Raw genomic sequence first — 17089 nt, 5'->3', positions numbered from 1 at the left:
AACACAGAAGCAAAATTTTAATTGAAGTTTCATAATTTTATCACCTGGCATTTTGTACCACAAGCTTTGGGATGATGGCAAATCAGTACTGTGCAGGCTCTCAGTAGGCATGGGATGCATCAGTTCCTGCTGCTGGTGTAGCTGGGAGTTTGGAACCCTGGGATGGACTAAAGCAGCACTTTTTTTAACAATGGTGGTAACTCAAAGCCACAAGGGCACAGTCTGCACATGAACAGCATTAAATAGCATTTCACAGGCTAAAGTTTGGTGGTGAGGGAGACTGATGGGCCATGAGACGTTTCTATCTGAAATGGAAATCTTAATTTTTTTTCTAGTTGTATTTAGTAAGTTACCTCTGACAGGACCTTCCAGGGCAGAGCATGGTGGAGGGATTAACTTCTGCACTTGCTGAGCCTCCCCAGGTGGCTGTGGGTGCAGGACCATGGGTAGGATGGACCCTCCTCTGCAGCTGCGGAATTTCCCGCTCGGAAGCAGAGTTTGCTCTGCAGCCTCAGTGCTGCTTGAATGTGGCTCTGTGTTACTCAGCTGTAATTAGAGCAGCTTGCCAGTTCTTTATTTCATCCCTTTATTTCAATGGGATTTCCAGATCTGGTGCAATTTGCCCCAGAGAGCTGGGGTTTGTTTTCAGGCCCAAATCTTGCCAGACCTTATACCTATGCCTGCATTTCTCCATCTACAAATAACAATGGAAGTGATTTTATCTCATCTCCCACCACCTGGTTTGTTCTTGTGCTCACTCCTAGGCATGAGGGTATTGAAAATGTTTTTGGCAGGAGGCGCTTTAAGCTGTGTGACCACCAGCATTAACGCAACTACCCAGGCTATGTGTAAAGAACAAGGTATGGATGGCAGTGACCTCCTGCAGGGAGGGAAACCTGACAGCCAGAGCTCGTGGATTGTGTGGTGTCCTCTTTGAAGGGCTGGAAGGCAGCACAGCAAAGCCATGGCCAGTGTCCTGCAGGGAACAGCCCACCTGCTTGCGGCCCTGGGCGTGAGGGACTTCTGGGAGCCCTCAGGCCTTCCTGTGTCTCTACGTGACTTGGTGCCCAGATCCTAGGACACCTCTCCGGAGCAGATCTGTGACTTTCTACCTTTGGTTTCATGACGGAGCACCCAAGCCCCTCCTCTACGCTGTCATTTTGGCGCTGCGCTTTGGAAGGACTCCAGACCAGCAGTGAAGGGCTCTTTGATAATATCTGACGGGTAGGTAAGAATTTTGGGCAGCAGCCAAGGTACACATTGCCTGTAATCGTTAACTCGGTCTGTAAACAGTTCAAACGGCACTGAAGAGGCCGTCAGTTATTACATTAGAGAGAAGCCTTTCATGTGCCCGCGCAGGAGCCAGAGCCGCACAGTGCCGGCCCCTGCGGAGCAGCTCTGGCTGCAGGGCTGCAGCATGGCCTGACCGTACAGCGGGTGCTGCACGCCTGACCTTCAAACCCTCAGCGCTGCAGCAATAACTAAATATTGCTTTCCTTTTGTTCACCACCTGGCTCAGCAGTGGAGCCCAGCGAGATGGAGGGAGAAGGGATCAGGCAACGCTCCCCCGGTGCCGGCCGAGAAGGTTCAGCAGGGCTACTCCTCCACCCCAAATCCATCTCCTGCCGGCAGCTTTTCCCTGGGGTGACTCCTCCATTCCAAGCCCATCTCCTGGCTGTGGCTTTTCCCTGCTGAGAGCAGCTCCATGTGCAATCCTAACAAAAGTTTCACTTGTGAACTGGTAAAGCCTCCCTGGACCATTCCTGGTTTCTCCAGAAATGGCTGCAGTGCTGGTTCAGGGCCATGTCAGGGTCCTGACATTTCCAGGCAATGATGCTTCATCTTCAGAAGAATCTTAGAGAATTTCCCAGTCCACATCAACTTCTGGAGAGCCCTTTGATCTCTTTCCAAGAGCAGTTCAGCCCTCCTGGAGATGTGTAATGCTTCAGAAGAAATTGTTGCTTAATTTGCCCCAAAAGGAATTTTCTTGTCAGTCTTTGTTCTAGATCCACTTTCTCCTTTCTAGAGGATCAAGAATGCTCCTCCTGGAGATGGCTCCAGAGTGGGGACAGGCTGGGCCCTCCAAGGTGTTTGAGGTGAGCAGGTCACTGTGGGTTGGATGCTCTCCATGGGATTTGGGATCCAGACTGCCTGCAAAGAGCTTGAGGCAGAGGAGCATGAGCTGTTCTCCTGTGACTTGAGCCAGCTTGCCTTTACTTCCATTTAGTGCTGTGAGTCAGGGCTGACCAGACTCCCTTTGCCTTTGATACTCCAACATGGATGTGTGGAGCAGACAGAGACAGTTTAAGCAGTCATTGTTATGGAATTTTGCTGGAGGTTTCCTTGCCAGTCCATACAATCCTCATGGTGGCTGGGCCAACAGAAGTGACACTTGCTTCCCTCCTGTGGGATTTCTCTGTCCGCAGGAGAGCAAAATTCAGCAGAGCTGTCTGTGAGGGGCATTTGAGAGTATTCTCCAGCCCCATGGGAATCATTTAGGCTGGAAAAGCCCTCCAGCACCATCAGGTCCAGCCTGTGCCTGATCCCCTACCTTGTCACCAGCCCAGAGCACTCAGTGCCACGTCCAGGCCTTCCTTGGGCACCTCCAGGGATGAGAACATCATCATCTCCCTGGGCAGCCCCTTCCGTGGCCTGACCACCCTTTCCAGGAAGAAATTCCTCCTGATGTCCAAACTGACCTTCCCCTGGTACAGTTTAAGGCCATTTCCTCTTGTCCTGTCCCTTGTTCCCTAGGAGCAGGGCCTGACCCCGATCTGGCACGGAAGTCCTTTCCAGGAGTTGTAGAGAGCAACAGAAAAGATCCAGACCACCTAAACTGTCTAATCCAGCACATGTGGTAATCAAATAAACATCCCTTTTGGGTTCAGCACTGCTCTTCATTGCTTACCAGCTTGGTTATGAAAAAGAGAGGGAAAACCAGTAATTTCTTGATTAGGAACTGATTTGTTGTATCAAACCCTCAGGCCCTGCTGACCCTTGACTCGGGCCAAAGGTAGTGAAGTTCATGAGCATGAGTAAGGGCACAAGCACAGGAGTATTGCACAGGCACCTCGTAAGTCTTTTGTCTCCTCTCCCACCTCTGGCCATTCCTTCAGGAGACTTGGATGGTTGTCTGAGTTCTTCACACATTGAGGTAGGACCTGAGTCTCTCTAAGAATAATGCATCTGTTATCAGTGAATGTGTTTGTCCGTGACTCACATGTGGGTAAGGTGTGTTTGCTGTTATAACAGCTCTTGAAACTTTATGCAGGTAAATTTAAAAAGCCCCATATCCTGATGGCTGAACTTCATGCCCAGGAGTCATGGAAGTGGCAATTTTCCCTTGGGCCTCTTGAAACACTCTGCTCTTGTTTTCCAGCCAGCCATTTCCATCTTCTTGCTGGCTAAAATCCACTTCATCTCCCTGCCTCGTACCTCCTCATCCTCCCATGTCCTTCTAGCAGTGTCCCACAGCACTTTCCAGCTCTGCTGTTGCTGTGTTTCAGGCTCCTGGCAGCATCTCCTGTGCTTGTGGTAGTGTCCTGTCATTCCTACTGCTGTCTGTGAATAGAGTGGAATGGTCTTGGGGTAAGAGTGGATTCTGTTCAGCTAGTAAGCTGGAGAGTTCAGATAAACTGGGAAGAGCCTTTCTTACAGCAATAAAGACATTCACACAGTAGTATTCATGGAGTCACAGAATCACTGAGGTTGAAAAAGACCTCGAAGAGCATCAAGTCCAACCTGTGACCAGTCCCCACCTTGTCACTCAGCCCAGAGCACTGAGTGCCATTCTTTGGGCACCTCCAGAGATAGGAACTTCACCCCTTCCCTGCGCAGTCCCTTCCAATACCTGGCATGAGGAAATTCTTCCTAATGTCCAACCTGAACCTCCCTGGACACAACCTATAGCTGTTTCTTCTTGTCCTGTCATTTGTCTGGGAGAAGATTCTGATCCCCACCTGGGTCCAGCCTCTTATCAGGTTGAGCTTTGGGGCAGGCTGGGAGAGGAGGATCTGGTGACTGGGTTGTTCCGACAGGGCAGTGTTGCTGTCAGGAGCATTCTGCAGTGACTGAGAAGTGTACATGGTCTGTTCCGTCCCAGCGGTGCACGGTCCCTGGAGGTGTCCCTCATGCCAGCAGCTGGGACACTGTCTATGCTCTGACACCTCTGGGAGATGCACTGTGCAGGTGCAGATCTGGCATTTAGAGCTGAGACTTCTGCCGTGCTCCTTCCCACAGGAATCCTGTCTCAGGTGCCCTGTTTCCATCTCCTCATAGATCCAGCAGAGGATCTTGCCCAGTAATTCTTACATCCAGGCTCATGTTGACAGCAAAGATGGAGAGGGTGGTAGGAGATCACTTCCACTTGTCTTTTGAGGCCTACAGAGGAATACAAACTTACTTAGCTCAGAGGCTCACTGACAGAATTCCAGCAGGGAAGAGGTATCTTGAGCCAGACATATCCACAAATCCAGGAATATCCATATCCTGCCTTAGAAGCTCATGCTGGGAGACAGTGACATGAGAGCTGGGTGAAGCCAGCAGTGGGCCGTGGGTGTTTCCCATGGATGCATGGACGTGGCACTACAATGCCCGAGATGCTCCGTGTCACCAAAGGTGCTGTTGTGGTGCCCTAGGCTCCTTCAGCCCCTCACTGCCACTTTGGCTGTAGCTCATCTTTGAAAGAGATTTTCCACAAGGCATTTCATCCACTCGAGGATGTGGTGCCAGTGGCATGTGGAGAATGGTCCTGGCATGAGCTGTGGTAAGGGAGGCCTTGCTGTCCTGAACAAAATCCTTGCACCCTTCTCCTGGCCCTGCATGTGTGAGCATTCCCTCAAGGTCTTGCATGGGATTCTACCTGCTGGAATACTGACGAGAGGAGGGAAAGGAAAACTGGTGCTGGGACACAGCCAGAAGTCACAGTACTGTCCCACAGATAAGGCAGCAGCTGGCTATGCTGGTGTTCTGGGCACAGATGCTATCCTGGCTCTCTGGCACCACTGACCCCAAATCCCAGCTGTATTCTGGAGTTTGATTCCTCGATGAAATATTTGTGGCAAAAGTCTTCTAGTGGGGAGGTGAGTGTGCCGCCCATGGTGCTGCCTGGTGAGTGCAGAATCCCATGTGTGCCCCAAAATGTGCAGAGCACAGGCAAATCTCAATGGATAATCCTCTGCAGCCCTGTGACTGCAGCAGGCTGTGCCCACAACCAGGCTGGTGTCCTGACGTTTGCATTTAACAGCTCTTCCTGATGTTTTGATCCAGGAATTTTTCATATTTTTAATGAGTTTCTGTAGGTTTAACATATCCCACCTGTAGTAAGCTGAAGAATTCTTGTTCACTTAATGACTTGTACAGAAATCTCTGTTTGAGATGGAGTGAGCAGGACTCCTTGTAACAGTCAAAATGTTGACACACTGCAGCTTTATCTAGTGGATTTTCATTTTTCATTTGATTTTTACAGTAATGCCTGTTTGCATTTTGACTGCTTTGGGTGATTCAACAACGGTTCCCATAAAACTCCCTGCCATGACTCCAAGCTCTTTCCTGTTCATTAACTGCTCACCTAGAACTCATCCCTGTGTAAAATACCTGGATATATTTTTTCATATTTGCATTTTTTAATATCTTGTATCACTCCATCACTCAGTAGCATGAGATCCTTTGCTAGACAGTTTTAGTATTTACTGACTTGGATTTTTATGTTTTACTGAAGAGTTCGGTCGTTTCACCATCCCTCTCATTTTCCATGTGGTTTGTGAATATTTGGACAATACCGTTTGACTTGGGACTGTCCTGATGAGTTCATTGTAAGGGCTGCCCTGCTTTCTTCTCTTTTTAGTCCTGAAGATCATAGAGCCATGGAATGGTTTGGATTGGAAAGGATCTTAAAGCCCATCTCATCCCATTCCCTGCCATGGGCAGGGACATCTCAGGGTGCTCCAAGCCCTGTCCAGCCTGGCCTTGGGCACTGCCAGGGATCCAGGGGCAGCCACAGCTGCTCTGGGCACCCTGTGCCAGGGCCTGCCCACCCTCACAGAGAACAATTCCTAATTCCCAATATCCCATCCAGCCCTGCCCTCTGGCAGTGGGAGGCTATTCCCTCTTGTTCTGTTGTTTCGGGCCCATGTTCAAAGTCCTTCTCCCTGCGCAATACTGCAGAATATTCCATTGTCTTCCATACCCTTGACCTTGCAGAAGAACAGGAGAGGAGACAGAGTCTGGCATTCATGGAACTGCCTTTAGTCCCACACTCACTGACTGCTTTGAGGAACCCTGTGGCTCTGTGAATCATCCCTTTCCTTTTCCCAAGCTCTGTTAATTCTTCACTTCTCTTCATTAACCTGTTTTTTTAACCTGACTTTTCTTTTGGCAGGGAAGTCAGCATTATCAATCGGCCATTCCCTGCATTGCTCTCAACTCCTTCAAATGCATTTTAGTATTTGCTGCCTGCAGTTCTTCTGGGATTGTAGTCAATGTAGTGGAGTTCCGTCCAGGATTTTCTCAAGCCCTTTGGTGAACACTTTCCTGTCCTGTTCAAATGCATTTTGGTATTTGCTGCCTGCAGTTCTTCTGGGATTGTAGTCAATGTAGTGAAGAGTTCCGTCCAGGATTTTCTCAAGCCCTTTGGTGAACACTTTCCTGTCCTGTTCTCTTCCTGTCTTTTCCATGTCAATCCTATGGGTTGGTTATACCATTTCTCCTGCCACTTCAGATCAAATTTTGATTCCTCCCCCATGAAGAAAGTGTGGGAAGTGCTCTGAGTTCCCTTACAGAGAAAATGAGGATTTTCTCTGAGTCCTTTTTCAGGCCTTGTCCCTCAGGACTCCTTGGTGAACAGAAAGGAGAACAGAAATGTTTAAAGGCTCCCTAGGGAGGAAAAAAAAAAAATAGCACAAATAATCTCTTTTCCATGGGCATGGTTGATTCAGTGAGAATTAATAGGCTCTGGCTGGGGCAAAACCGACTCCAGTGAGGCACTGCAATACACTTTCTGAGGTGGAGGAGAAGGGAGTCCTGCAATGAGTGAGGAGTCTCCCTTTTTGCAGGTCTTGAAAACAGGTTGAGCAATTGTCTCAGAGGAATGTTTTAGGTCTGGCTGATCCTGCCTTCAGGCAGCAAAGTGGGCTAGATGACCTCTCAGGGTCACCTTTTTTCCTCCTGTTTTCTACATCAAGTTCCCAAGTGGGAATTGTGCACCTCTCCATGCCTGATTCCGCAGGACCTTTCCCTGTGTTTCTGCTGCTCAGTGCTACCTGTGATTCATGCTGGTGTGAACTTTGGTATTTTAGGAGTGGTCTTCTGGACAGAAAAGGTAGAAAATAAAGAGAAGCCATAAGATAAGGAAACAAGAAACCAAAAAGATGATATCAAGAAGATAGGGATGAGGAGGTGCTCTGTGTCTTCTCCAAAGATGTGACAGGTGGGATGCGGTGACAGAGACAGATGGAGTGACAAAGCCAGGAGTCACAGGTTGACCGTGTCTTACTAGGGCCAGGGTGTGGACAGAGGTGCAGGGCTCAATTACCTAAGAGTGGATCCAAACCCTGCCAGCTGATCCCAGCCCACCACTGGGATTCTGGGAGCACAGAGGCAGGCAGGGATTGTGCTGGGAGAAGGATCTGGCAGAACAGCAATGTGTCTTCCACCAGGGAGCCCTAGCTGGAGCAGCATAATAACCCCAGAGGTCCCTCTGCTGACTGGGAGCCCCTGGGAGCCGGCAGTGCTGGAACAGGAGTGTGGTGGGATTTAGGCAGCATGTATGAAACCTCTTTGATTTTGGGTATGAACATATCCCCTCCCTCCAGCAATGGGATTTTATTGTCTCCTAGATCAGATAAAGGTTTGTAAGGAGCTGTTGCCCCGTGGCTGTGGCAGTCGGTGCTGCAGAGGTGCCCAGCCCAGCAGAGAGGGGGATGCCATGCATGGGAGCCCATCTGCAGCCACAGACCCAGGAGGGAGCGAGGGATCCTGACTCTGCAGCTGCAGCCGCGCATGGGGCATGAGTCCTCTGCACTGAGAAATCTCATATTTGTTTTTCCACTTCATCCTCAGATGATTTTTCAAGTCTGCTCCTGTCTTGTGAGCACAGTGTGCAGCCAGGATCCCTCACTCATAATACCAGGAACGGGGCAGTGGGAATGCCAAGAAATGCTGTTGAAGGATGTAGAAAGAGCCATGCCTTGCTGCTGTGCTGCTGCTGGAGTTGACTGTACAGCAACAAACAGGAGAAGGAGATGAGGAGAGGAGTGGGAAGAGGTCTCTAGAGCAGAGATGAGTGGAGTGTGTGGCTGTGGCAGATGGTGCCTGTGTCCCCACTCCAGGAATGTCCCTGAGCTGCCCTTGGGCATTGCAGGGTGCTGAGAAGGCTTCTGGGCTCGGCCTCAAGCCTGATCGATGTCTGTGAGGGACCCAGCACAGAATAATGAGGGTCCGCTACTCTGCCTCAGCTCCATGGACAGCTGCCCATGTGGGAAGGGTCTCAGGTGCAGGTACCAGCAGGTCTTATCCAGATTTATTATGTGGGTCTTGCTCCAGAGCAGCTGCCAGCATTTTCCATCTGCTCCCCATGCACATTTGGAGGTGCAGCAGCTTGGCTCATTGTTCATATTCCTGGTGGTCATCATTAGTCATGGAATGGCCTGGGTTGGAACAGACCTTAAAGCTCATCTTGTTCCACGCCCTGCCATGGGCAGGGACAGCTTCCACTGTTCCAGGTTGCTCCAAGCCCCATCCAGCCTGGCCTTGGACACTTCTGGGATCCAGGAGCAGGGACAGCTTCTCTGAACACCCTGTGCCAGGCCCCCTCACCCTAATGCTGGGATCAGGCCCAGCAATCCCCGTCATAGAGAGGCTGCTCCGAGCTCAGCACACTCACTGCCCCATGAGTGTCACAGCCAGGGTCAGACACAGCTCCAAGGTCCTTCCCAGCTTCCCCAGGCTCCAGGAGCAGCCTGGAGAAGGCTCCAGTGGGGTCCCTCTGAGCTGTTGGAGCTATCCTGAGACACACTCTGCATTTCCTGTTTGTTGTTTTTCTGTGGCTGTGACAGGCACATATTAACCCAAAGCCATGCTGACATTGTAAGCCCAGCTCCCAGCCAGGCACGCAGGGCACAAAGCAAGGCCATGCTGGGTGAATCCTGCGGGATCACAGGCACTTGGAGACTGTGTCGGTGTCGGTGCTCTGAGGGAGCAGGGGCTTTTTGGGAGCTTCCCTGACTGTTTCAAGCCATAACAGATCCGATTGCTTCCCTGAAAACCTGGATTTATAGAGTTTGTGGTGCTTGGCTTGGTACAATAGCACTCTGCTGTCCTGTAGTCTGAAGTCTAAGTTGTAACATCCCAGAAAAGTTTGGGTTGGAAGGGACCTTAAAGATTATCCAGTTGTTCCCACTGCTATGGGCAGGAACACCTTCTACTAGACCAGTGTTTTGACAAAAGGATACAAACTTTTGCTTTAAAATATTTCAAATTTCACTGAAATCCTTTGCTTTTACTTTGGTTTTAAGCAGCTCCAGAAATGATTAGGAGTTGGATACAAACTCACAGCCACAGACATTTGCACTAGGCATTAGAATAAGTTGGTCTTCATGCTGTCATCGTAGGATTTGATAATTTTAACTTTCATAGTTTTGTTAGACCTGTTCTTGTTTTGATGCCCAAGACTTGGTGCTACCAAAAGCAGCTCTGTGGCTTTGTGGTGCCTCCCAACCCTGCAGTGCTGGGTGCTTGTGGATGTGGGATTGGTGCTGAGTTGTTTCACTGCACAGGCAGCAAAAGGCCTCCCTGTGACTGGCAGCAGCATTCCTGGCACTTTTCTAATACGTATAACCCTGGGATTGAGGAGATTGTCTGCCAGGCATCTTCCTGGGAAGCCCAGTGCTAGGGGTGGATTCAGTGGGGCGCTGCTGGAGGCCGCAGAACTGTGGTCTCCAGCTCCAGAGTCCAGCCAGGCTCTGGAGGGTGGTTGGAGTGGCTGGGGTGACACCCAGCTTGGACAATGAGTGTTCTTTTGTGTCATTCAAAGCTTCACTGGCTCGGGCAAGGCCGGTGGATGTAGCAGTGCTATGGTGACACCCAGCAACAGGGGGTCCTGCATCTCCAGGCAGGTCCAGAGGGTTTGCAGTGTGGGCTTGAGCTCCCTTTGCAGTGCTGAGCCCCAGGATCTGAGTTCCCCCTTGCTTTTGTCCTGCAGTCCCACCCACTATCCCTGTGCAACACCAGCGAGGATGAACACACAGAATCGGGATTCATCACCATCGTCAAGCTGGAACAGCCGGACCGGGATCCCAACCCCTGCCTGTCCCTAGCCAACAAGGTAAGTGCAAAAATGCCTGAAATGGCATCAGCCTGGGAAGTGAAACCGGTGGTGCAGCCATGAAAAGGGAAGCAGAAGGCAGCAAGGAAAGAGCTGTTGGGAAGTAGAGAAAAGGACAAGGACAGAGCAGGTTCCTTGGCTGAAGCAGTCCTTGGCAGAAGGGGTCCTTTGGGAGAGATGCTGTGCCAGCCATCCCAAACACCCATCCCTTGACCTTTTGGACTGCCTGACTTCTTAAAAGGTGTGGAGTTCCCCCTAGCCTGGCACCTCTGGGATGGTCAGACCTCACCCAACATCCCACACTCTTTGCTGCCCAGTAGCCTCGTGCCTCTCCTGTTTTACAGCCTCACGTTTCTTCCTGGTCTGTGTGATTTGTGTTTCTCTGTGTTCTCTGGCCTGTGGGAAAACATGGACACAGAAAACACCTTCTGTGGCTCTGTTTCCAAAAATAACGCTGCAATACTTCACTGGATGAGGCATGGGAAGAGTCAGTGCTGAGCAGTGAGGTAAATGCAGACCAGCTGAACTAGTGGTGGGTCATGACTTGTTAACAGTTCGTGCCCTGGGAGATCTCAGAGGTCTTTGGATCAGGCACCTCAGTGAAACAGCACTTCCTGTGCCAAAAGCTGAGGTCAGTGATCCAATTCTCTGGTAATAAGGAAGTCAGGTAGGAACAAGGGTCATTTTAAGCCTTAAAATCTTTGTGATTCTGATTAAGTTGCATGGATAAGGATGACATTGGCTTTTTCTTTTGATTGTCTCTCTGTCAAATGCTGGGCTATTTTCATGCTTGTGCAAGTGTTGTACAAGCATGAAAATTCCCTTGTTCAGCTCTTCTTGGCTTTACCTGGATTGCCTTCAGGTGATTTCACCCGGTTGCCTTCCTGCTGGTGGTGACATAGTGGGGATGGGGACAGGGTCCTTTTCCATGTTCCCTACGGCTCAGCTGAAGAAGGCTGGCAAAACTTGTACCCAGTGTTTGCTCCTGCACAACAGGGTTTTTTCATGGAGGCTGTGGCATCAAAGGTAAGGAAAGGGATGTGATGCCATGGTGGATTTGCCATCCTAGGGCTGGTTCCCTCTGGCTGCACAGGCAGACAGGCAGTGGTACCTATCCATTCCTGGGTTGTCCGACCCAAATTTGGGATGCTGCTGCTCTGGAGCTGGTGCCAGATGTTGGCATGAGCCAGTGTGATGGAGTTGGCAACCTGCTGTCAGTTCCCCCACACCTGGAAAATGGCCTGGGCCCACCTGGGCAACTTGTGACAGACACAGGGAAAAGGGCTGGGGAGGTGCCTCCAGCTCTGTCATGTCCATCCCGACATGAGGGTCACATGATGGTGGTGCCAGGATGCCTCAGGATGTTTGGGCAGTGCAGCTGCTGTGGAGGATCATGAACAAGAGGATGAAGCAGCTGCAAAGGCCCATCTTCGATTTCAGAACGTTAAAAGGCTTCAAAACTTAGGCCATATTGGATGGAGCTTGGAGCAATCTGGACTAGTGGAAAGTGTCCCTGGCTGTAACAGGGGGTGGAAGGAGATGACCTTTAAGGTCCCTTGCAGCCCAAACCACTTGGGGATTCCGGGATTCAGTTTCGCTAGTTTTGTCCTTCATCTTTGAGACTCTGATCACTGCACTGGAAGTACCAGTGTGTTACTGAGTCCAAGGATCAGCTGAGGAAGGTTGGCACAGGGGGGACAAGACATGGTGCACTGCTGCACTCTGCTCCTCCACCTGGATCCCTTCTCCAGGACTCCCAAATCCCCGCAGGCAAACAAACCCTCAGTTCACCTGGTACACTGAGTTCACTGACCGTCAGTCATCACGACCACTCTGTTACCAGAGCCAGATCCAGCACTGGAGTTTGATCTCCAGCAGTTGCAGTCCTGCAGGTGTTCCTACTCTAAAATCTCACCAAGGGAGGCTCCCATAAACAGGAGTAGTTTAGCCATGAAATAGAGCTCAATACTCCTTAAGTTGGCAACATCCCTGGGCCTTGCCTTGTATCATCAATGCTCCATCCCCTGCAAATCCTCCCTGTCTGCTTCTCCAGCCTCCTGAAGCCTCTGCCAAGCTCCCTCCCTCTAACATCGTACAGATCAGAGAATCACAAAATGGTTGGGACTGGAAGAGAACCTTAAAAGATATTGCGTCCTGAGCTGCTGCCATGGGCAGGGATGCTGAGGTCTCTTCCTCAGAATCCCAGGACCACACTCCTCCTCTGGAGCAGGGGTGTAGCTGAGGGATTTGGCTGGTGCTGAGTGAAGCTGTAGCCTTGTTTTCCTGGCAAGTGTGTCTTGGGGCAGAGCTTTGCATGTGGAATTGCAGGGCTGTATCAATGATGATAAAAATAGCCATGTGCAGTGTTATCACAACCTCTGTTTCTGCTGTCACCCAGCCAAACCCTGCACATGGACTGCCCTGGCCAGCCCAGCATGAGGAGAACTCCACCACTCACCTGAGGCACTTCCCTGCTTCCTAAATTCTGTCACTGTTTCAGCTTCCAAAGCTAAAACCAATAGGGAAAGCATTAGAGGAGAGGAAGGCATGGGAAGGACCTCTGGAATCAATTCAAAGTGATTTATTGTTCTTTCTGATCATAATTTGTAAATTTTTGGGGGGGCTTTTTTTTATTTCTGAGTGAACCAGGGATTGCAAGCCTGGTTGTCAGACTGCTGAGACCTCCAAAATCATCCTGTAAATACCTATTTGCACCAGAAGTGTTTCACTCCTAAAAGAGGGAGCTCAGCTGTGCCTTCTGGCTGAAGAGATACAGTGCAAACACAGCTAACACTGAGCAAATTACTGTATCAAGCAAATTGTGAAAGGCTTGAACAGAATTACAGAGTATCTTGAGTTGGAAAGGAGCCCCAAGGATCATCCAGTCCAGGCCCTGGCCCTGCACAGACACCCCAGCAATCCCATCCTAGGCATCCCTGGAGCTCTGGCAGCCTCGGGGCCGTGCCCGTTCCCTGGGGAGCCTGGGCAGTGCCCAGCACCCTCTCCAGGAAGAACTTTTCCCTGATCTCCACCCTCAACCTCCCTGGCACAGTTCCATTGGAGGAACTGTGCCAGCCATTCCAGCCATTCCCTGGGCCCCGTCCCTGGTCACCAGAAGTTGTATCCTTTGCAAGGAGTCAGAAAGATGTTGGGAAAAGTCACTTGTCCAGTCTCAGTTGTTCATTGCCCCATAATCAGTGTCTTTAGCAGGATAAAGTCATTATAGAGCTGTTTGTTGTTCATCAAAGCCTGACTGTCAGATGGAATTCATTCCCTCAAAGTTCTCTTCCCCTGAAAGTGCTGGCAAACACTGGGGTTCCTTCAATCCTAGGCAGGACCCAAGTCTCTGATCCCTGTCCTGAGCCTTAATCCCACTTTTCCAGCTTCCCTATGAGTGTTAAATCCCATCAGCAGTTCAGAGCCTACTCCTCTGCCTGTTCTGGATCAACTGCAGCTCCTTTCCCATCCCTTTACCCAGACCCAGTCCCCCAGTGCTCCTCGCCAAGGTGACCCGGGAGCAGGGTTGGAGCTGGTGCCCCTGGGCCATGCCGGGAATGCCGCATCACTTGGCCCGGACGGCTCCCAGCCCTAAGAGTGCGGCTGGGAGCAGGCAGTGCCCCAGGCCCCAGCCGGCTCTGGCAATGCTGCTCCTGTTTGCTCGGGATCAAAGGGCTCCACCTGAGCTACCGCGGCCCAGCCCAGCCCAGCTCACCTTCCATCTCCCGGGGCTACCTCTGCCTGCCTGAGGGCTCCAGGGGCTGCCTGGGAGAAGGTGGGTGACCGGAGCTCCTGGCTAGTTACCTCATCCAGGTGGCATGTGTTCTCGGCTGGGTGGGTCTCTGAGCTGTCCCTTCCCTCTCGGAAAGCCACTGAACTGCTAATCCTAGAGCAGACCTGGCTCCACCTGAGCTTCTCCCTAATGAGCAGGGGGAGCCAGGCAGAGCAGCGTGAGTGGGAGTCAGGCCCTCTGACAGCCCTGGTGTTGCCAGGTGACAGGGGACCTGTGGGAGTTGCTGCTGTCCGTGGAGGTCAGCAGGGCTAATGGGGCTGCACGTCCCTCCCCAGCAAATCCAGCTCTGAAACAAGGGAGCAGCTGGCACGCGGACAGCTGGGGAATGGTTAGGTTTGTGTTTTGCTGTGACTGCAATGCCACCAAGTAGTTCACCTCCACAGCTTTAGGAAGAAACCACCCGTGAGCTGCAGGGCTCTGGCAAGTGTAGATACTGCAGCCCAAAACAAGTCAGGAACCGAGGTAGGGGCTGTTTCCTCAGTCCAAACAGGTGCTTCTTTCTCCTGGGAAGAGACCAGGAGGCAGACATGGATCTAGTGTTAGGTGTGGACACAGGGTACAGTACAAAATGTCTACTGAAACTTCTGTTGTTTTGGACAGGCAAAGCTGGCAGGGGAACGTGGAGCCCGTGCGATCCTTTTTGACATCACCGACGATGAAAGTGCTGCTGATCAGGTACAGACCCCTGTGATACCCTCAGCTAAAACACAGTGCTCTTGTGCCATCCCAAAATGTGCTCAGGGCAGGACCCCCTAGCCACCAGTGGGAGGCCCCAGGATGCTGCTGGTGTTGGGTGTTGGCTCTTACCCCACACAGACACACAGCATGGCACTTCCATGCTCTTAAAAGACATTGTCTGGTCAGTCAAACTTTTCTGCAAGGAGCTGGATGTTTCCTCTTGGGAAGTTGTAAATTTCCCCATCCCACATCGTCCAGACAGCCTAGTATACCTCAGGAAAGGTAATTTCTCAAGTTTCCAAGCCATCCTGCTTTGCTGTTGGTGCAGGTTTAATCTTGTTTAGGACCCCTCCAAAGGTCCCTTTCCTCAGCATTGTTGTCATCTCTGGAAGGGAATCAATTCCCTATCCAGATAATCTAGGGATATGAAAAGCATCCAGTTTTAGGTAGGGAACAGACAGGAGAGCTGGTGCCTGACCTCATCCAAGCTCTGGGCTGACTGCTTGCTGGATCCATCCCTCGTGGCTCTTTCATGCACTTACAGCTTAATTTCTGGTGCCAGAGAAACATAGCAACAAATGCAGGTCCATGAGGTGATGCCAAGGTTGCTAAGATCCCAGGCTCTGATCCCTACCCCAAGCCTTGGCTCCCACTTTTCTGGCTTTCCCATTTGGTACACAAAAGCCAAAAGCATCAAATCCTATCAACAACTGAGAGCCTTCAGCCTTGCCTCCATGGTCTTCTTGACCATCTGCACCTCCATTCACATCTCCATCCCTGTCCACCGACCTTTGGATTCCCCCAGGGTATGGGAAGGGGTTACTGGGTCTGATGGCCACCCTGATCCAGGTCAGTTTGGAGGAGAGCAGGCTCGGACACTTGCTGAGCCAACCTGTGCCATGCTACCTGGACCAGTGGAAAACTGCCAGTGTGACAAGCAGAACAAGCAGAATATCCTTAGGGAGGAGGGGAACTGGAGGGGTCCAGAGCAGAGGAAGCATTTCTGTGGTGATGGCAGCACTTGGCAGTGCTTTTGGCACTTTCACAGGGAAGAGGAGGGGCCAAGAGCTTTTGCACAGGAGCTTGAAAGGAGCTCAAGAGACACCAAGAAATGGCTGGTTGTGCATGAGGAGTTACCACCAGGGAAAATTAAGAAATCTGTGCTGTAAAATTGATAAAAGAGAAACTTCCATCTGATTAATCATAGAGGGATAGTGTAAACTTGGAGGAGCAGTCAGTCTGTGAAGAGTTGCAAGAAGCATAGTGAGGAATGGACTTGCCTGGGGGGGCCAGGATCGTCCTTGTTTCAGGCCGTTCTGGATCAGCCCTCACTGTGTTTCTTTCTTTGCAGCTGAGGAAGCCCAGAGGCCTGAGCCAGCCCGTGGTCCTAATCAGGGGCCATGATGCTGAGCTCCTCATGGGCGTTGTGAACAAGAACAGAGAGGCCCACGTGAAGATAGAGGTCAAGGAGCCACCAGCTTGGGTGAGAGACACATGATTCCCACTGCCTCCTGTATCCTCCCTCCCAACCTGCTAGGCTTTCCCAGAGAGGCTGAGCTTTCTTCCTCAGGGGTGGAGATCACAGCCTGTGGCAGGAGTTGTCTTTAGCATTCAGACCTGCTGCAAGTAAAGGCTCAAAAGCACTTTCAGCTTACTTAGTTTCTTTGGCTTTAAAGTCATGAGTGAGGCAAAGGGATTCTCTGTCGCTTCAAGTAAAATCAAGGCTTGATTTTCTCATTTTGTGCTGCCTTAGACCATGGTCTCAAGGGAGCTGAGAAGCTGCAAGACAGAGATATTCTGTTCTTGTATGGATGTGCAGAAAAGACTGAACAGTTTTTAATTTTACTTGTAAAGAACAAAGAGGAGGAGCTTGGCCGAGGATGATATTTCCCAAGACTGATGGTCCAGAAAAGATGGAGGTTCCCCTAGCCTCTAACTCTCACCAAGAGTAATTTCCACACAAGAGTAATTTCTGTCCTGTTTTATCCAACAGCCAGACTACGACGTGTGGATTCTTCTCACAGTGGTCAGCACCGTGGTCGTCATCATTTTGATTTTTGTTGTCCGCACAAAGTGCCAGCTGAACAGGACTCAGGTAGGGATCTCATGGAGCAGTCGTGTCTGAGCCAACAGAAATACAGGAAAAGCAGGAACAGACGCCTTTTGGGAGGGGAAATGGGCAGAGAGTGATAGGACAGGGAGAGCAGTTTTAAACTAAGACGAGAGATTTAGATTAAGTGTGGGAAGAAATTCTTCCCTGTGAGGGTGGCGAGGCCGTGGCACAGGTTGCCCAGAGAAGC

At 50.8% G+C, this 17089-nt stretch overlaps 1 protein-coding gene across 2 annotated transcripts in view; it reads left to right on the top strand.

Moving 5' to 3' along the window:
* Nucleotides 1-17089, top strand: part of RNF43 (ring finger protein 43) — a 60304-nt gene that overhangs the window by 30876 nt on the left and 12339 nt on the right. For both annotated transcript variants that reach the window (XR_009489135.1, XM_059865662.1), the window contains exons 2-5: nt 10199-10321; nt 14712-14786; nt 16141-16272; nt 16783-16884. Coding sequence is in view for 1 of the 2 variants with exons in the window: in XM_059865662.1 (XP_059721645.1) it covers nt 10199-10321; nt 14712-14786; nt 16141-16272; nt 16783-16884 (432 nt within the window). In the remaining variant the exon portion in view is untranslated. The remainder of the gene's footprint in view (nt 1-10198; nt 10322-14711; nt 14787-16140; nt 16273-16782; nt 16885-17089) is intronic.

This window comes from Haemorhous mexicanus, chromosome 22 (assembly GCF_027477595.1).
Source record: "Haemorhous mexicanus isolate bHaeMex1 chromosome 22, bHaeMex1.pri, whole genome shotgun sequence".
Lineage (NCBI taxonomy): Eukaryota > Metazoa > Chordata > Aves > Passeriformes > Fringillidae > Haemorhous > Haemorhous mexicanus.
Note: the sequence above shows the minus strand (reverse complement) of the source record. Positions and strands in the feature narration are given on the sequence as shown.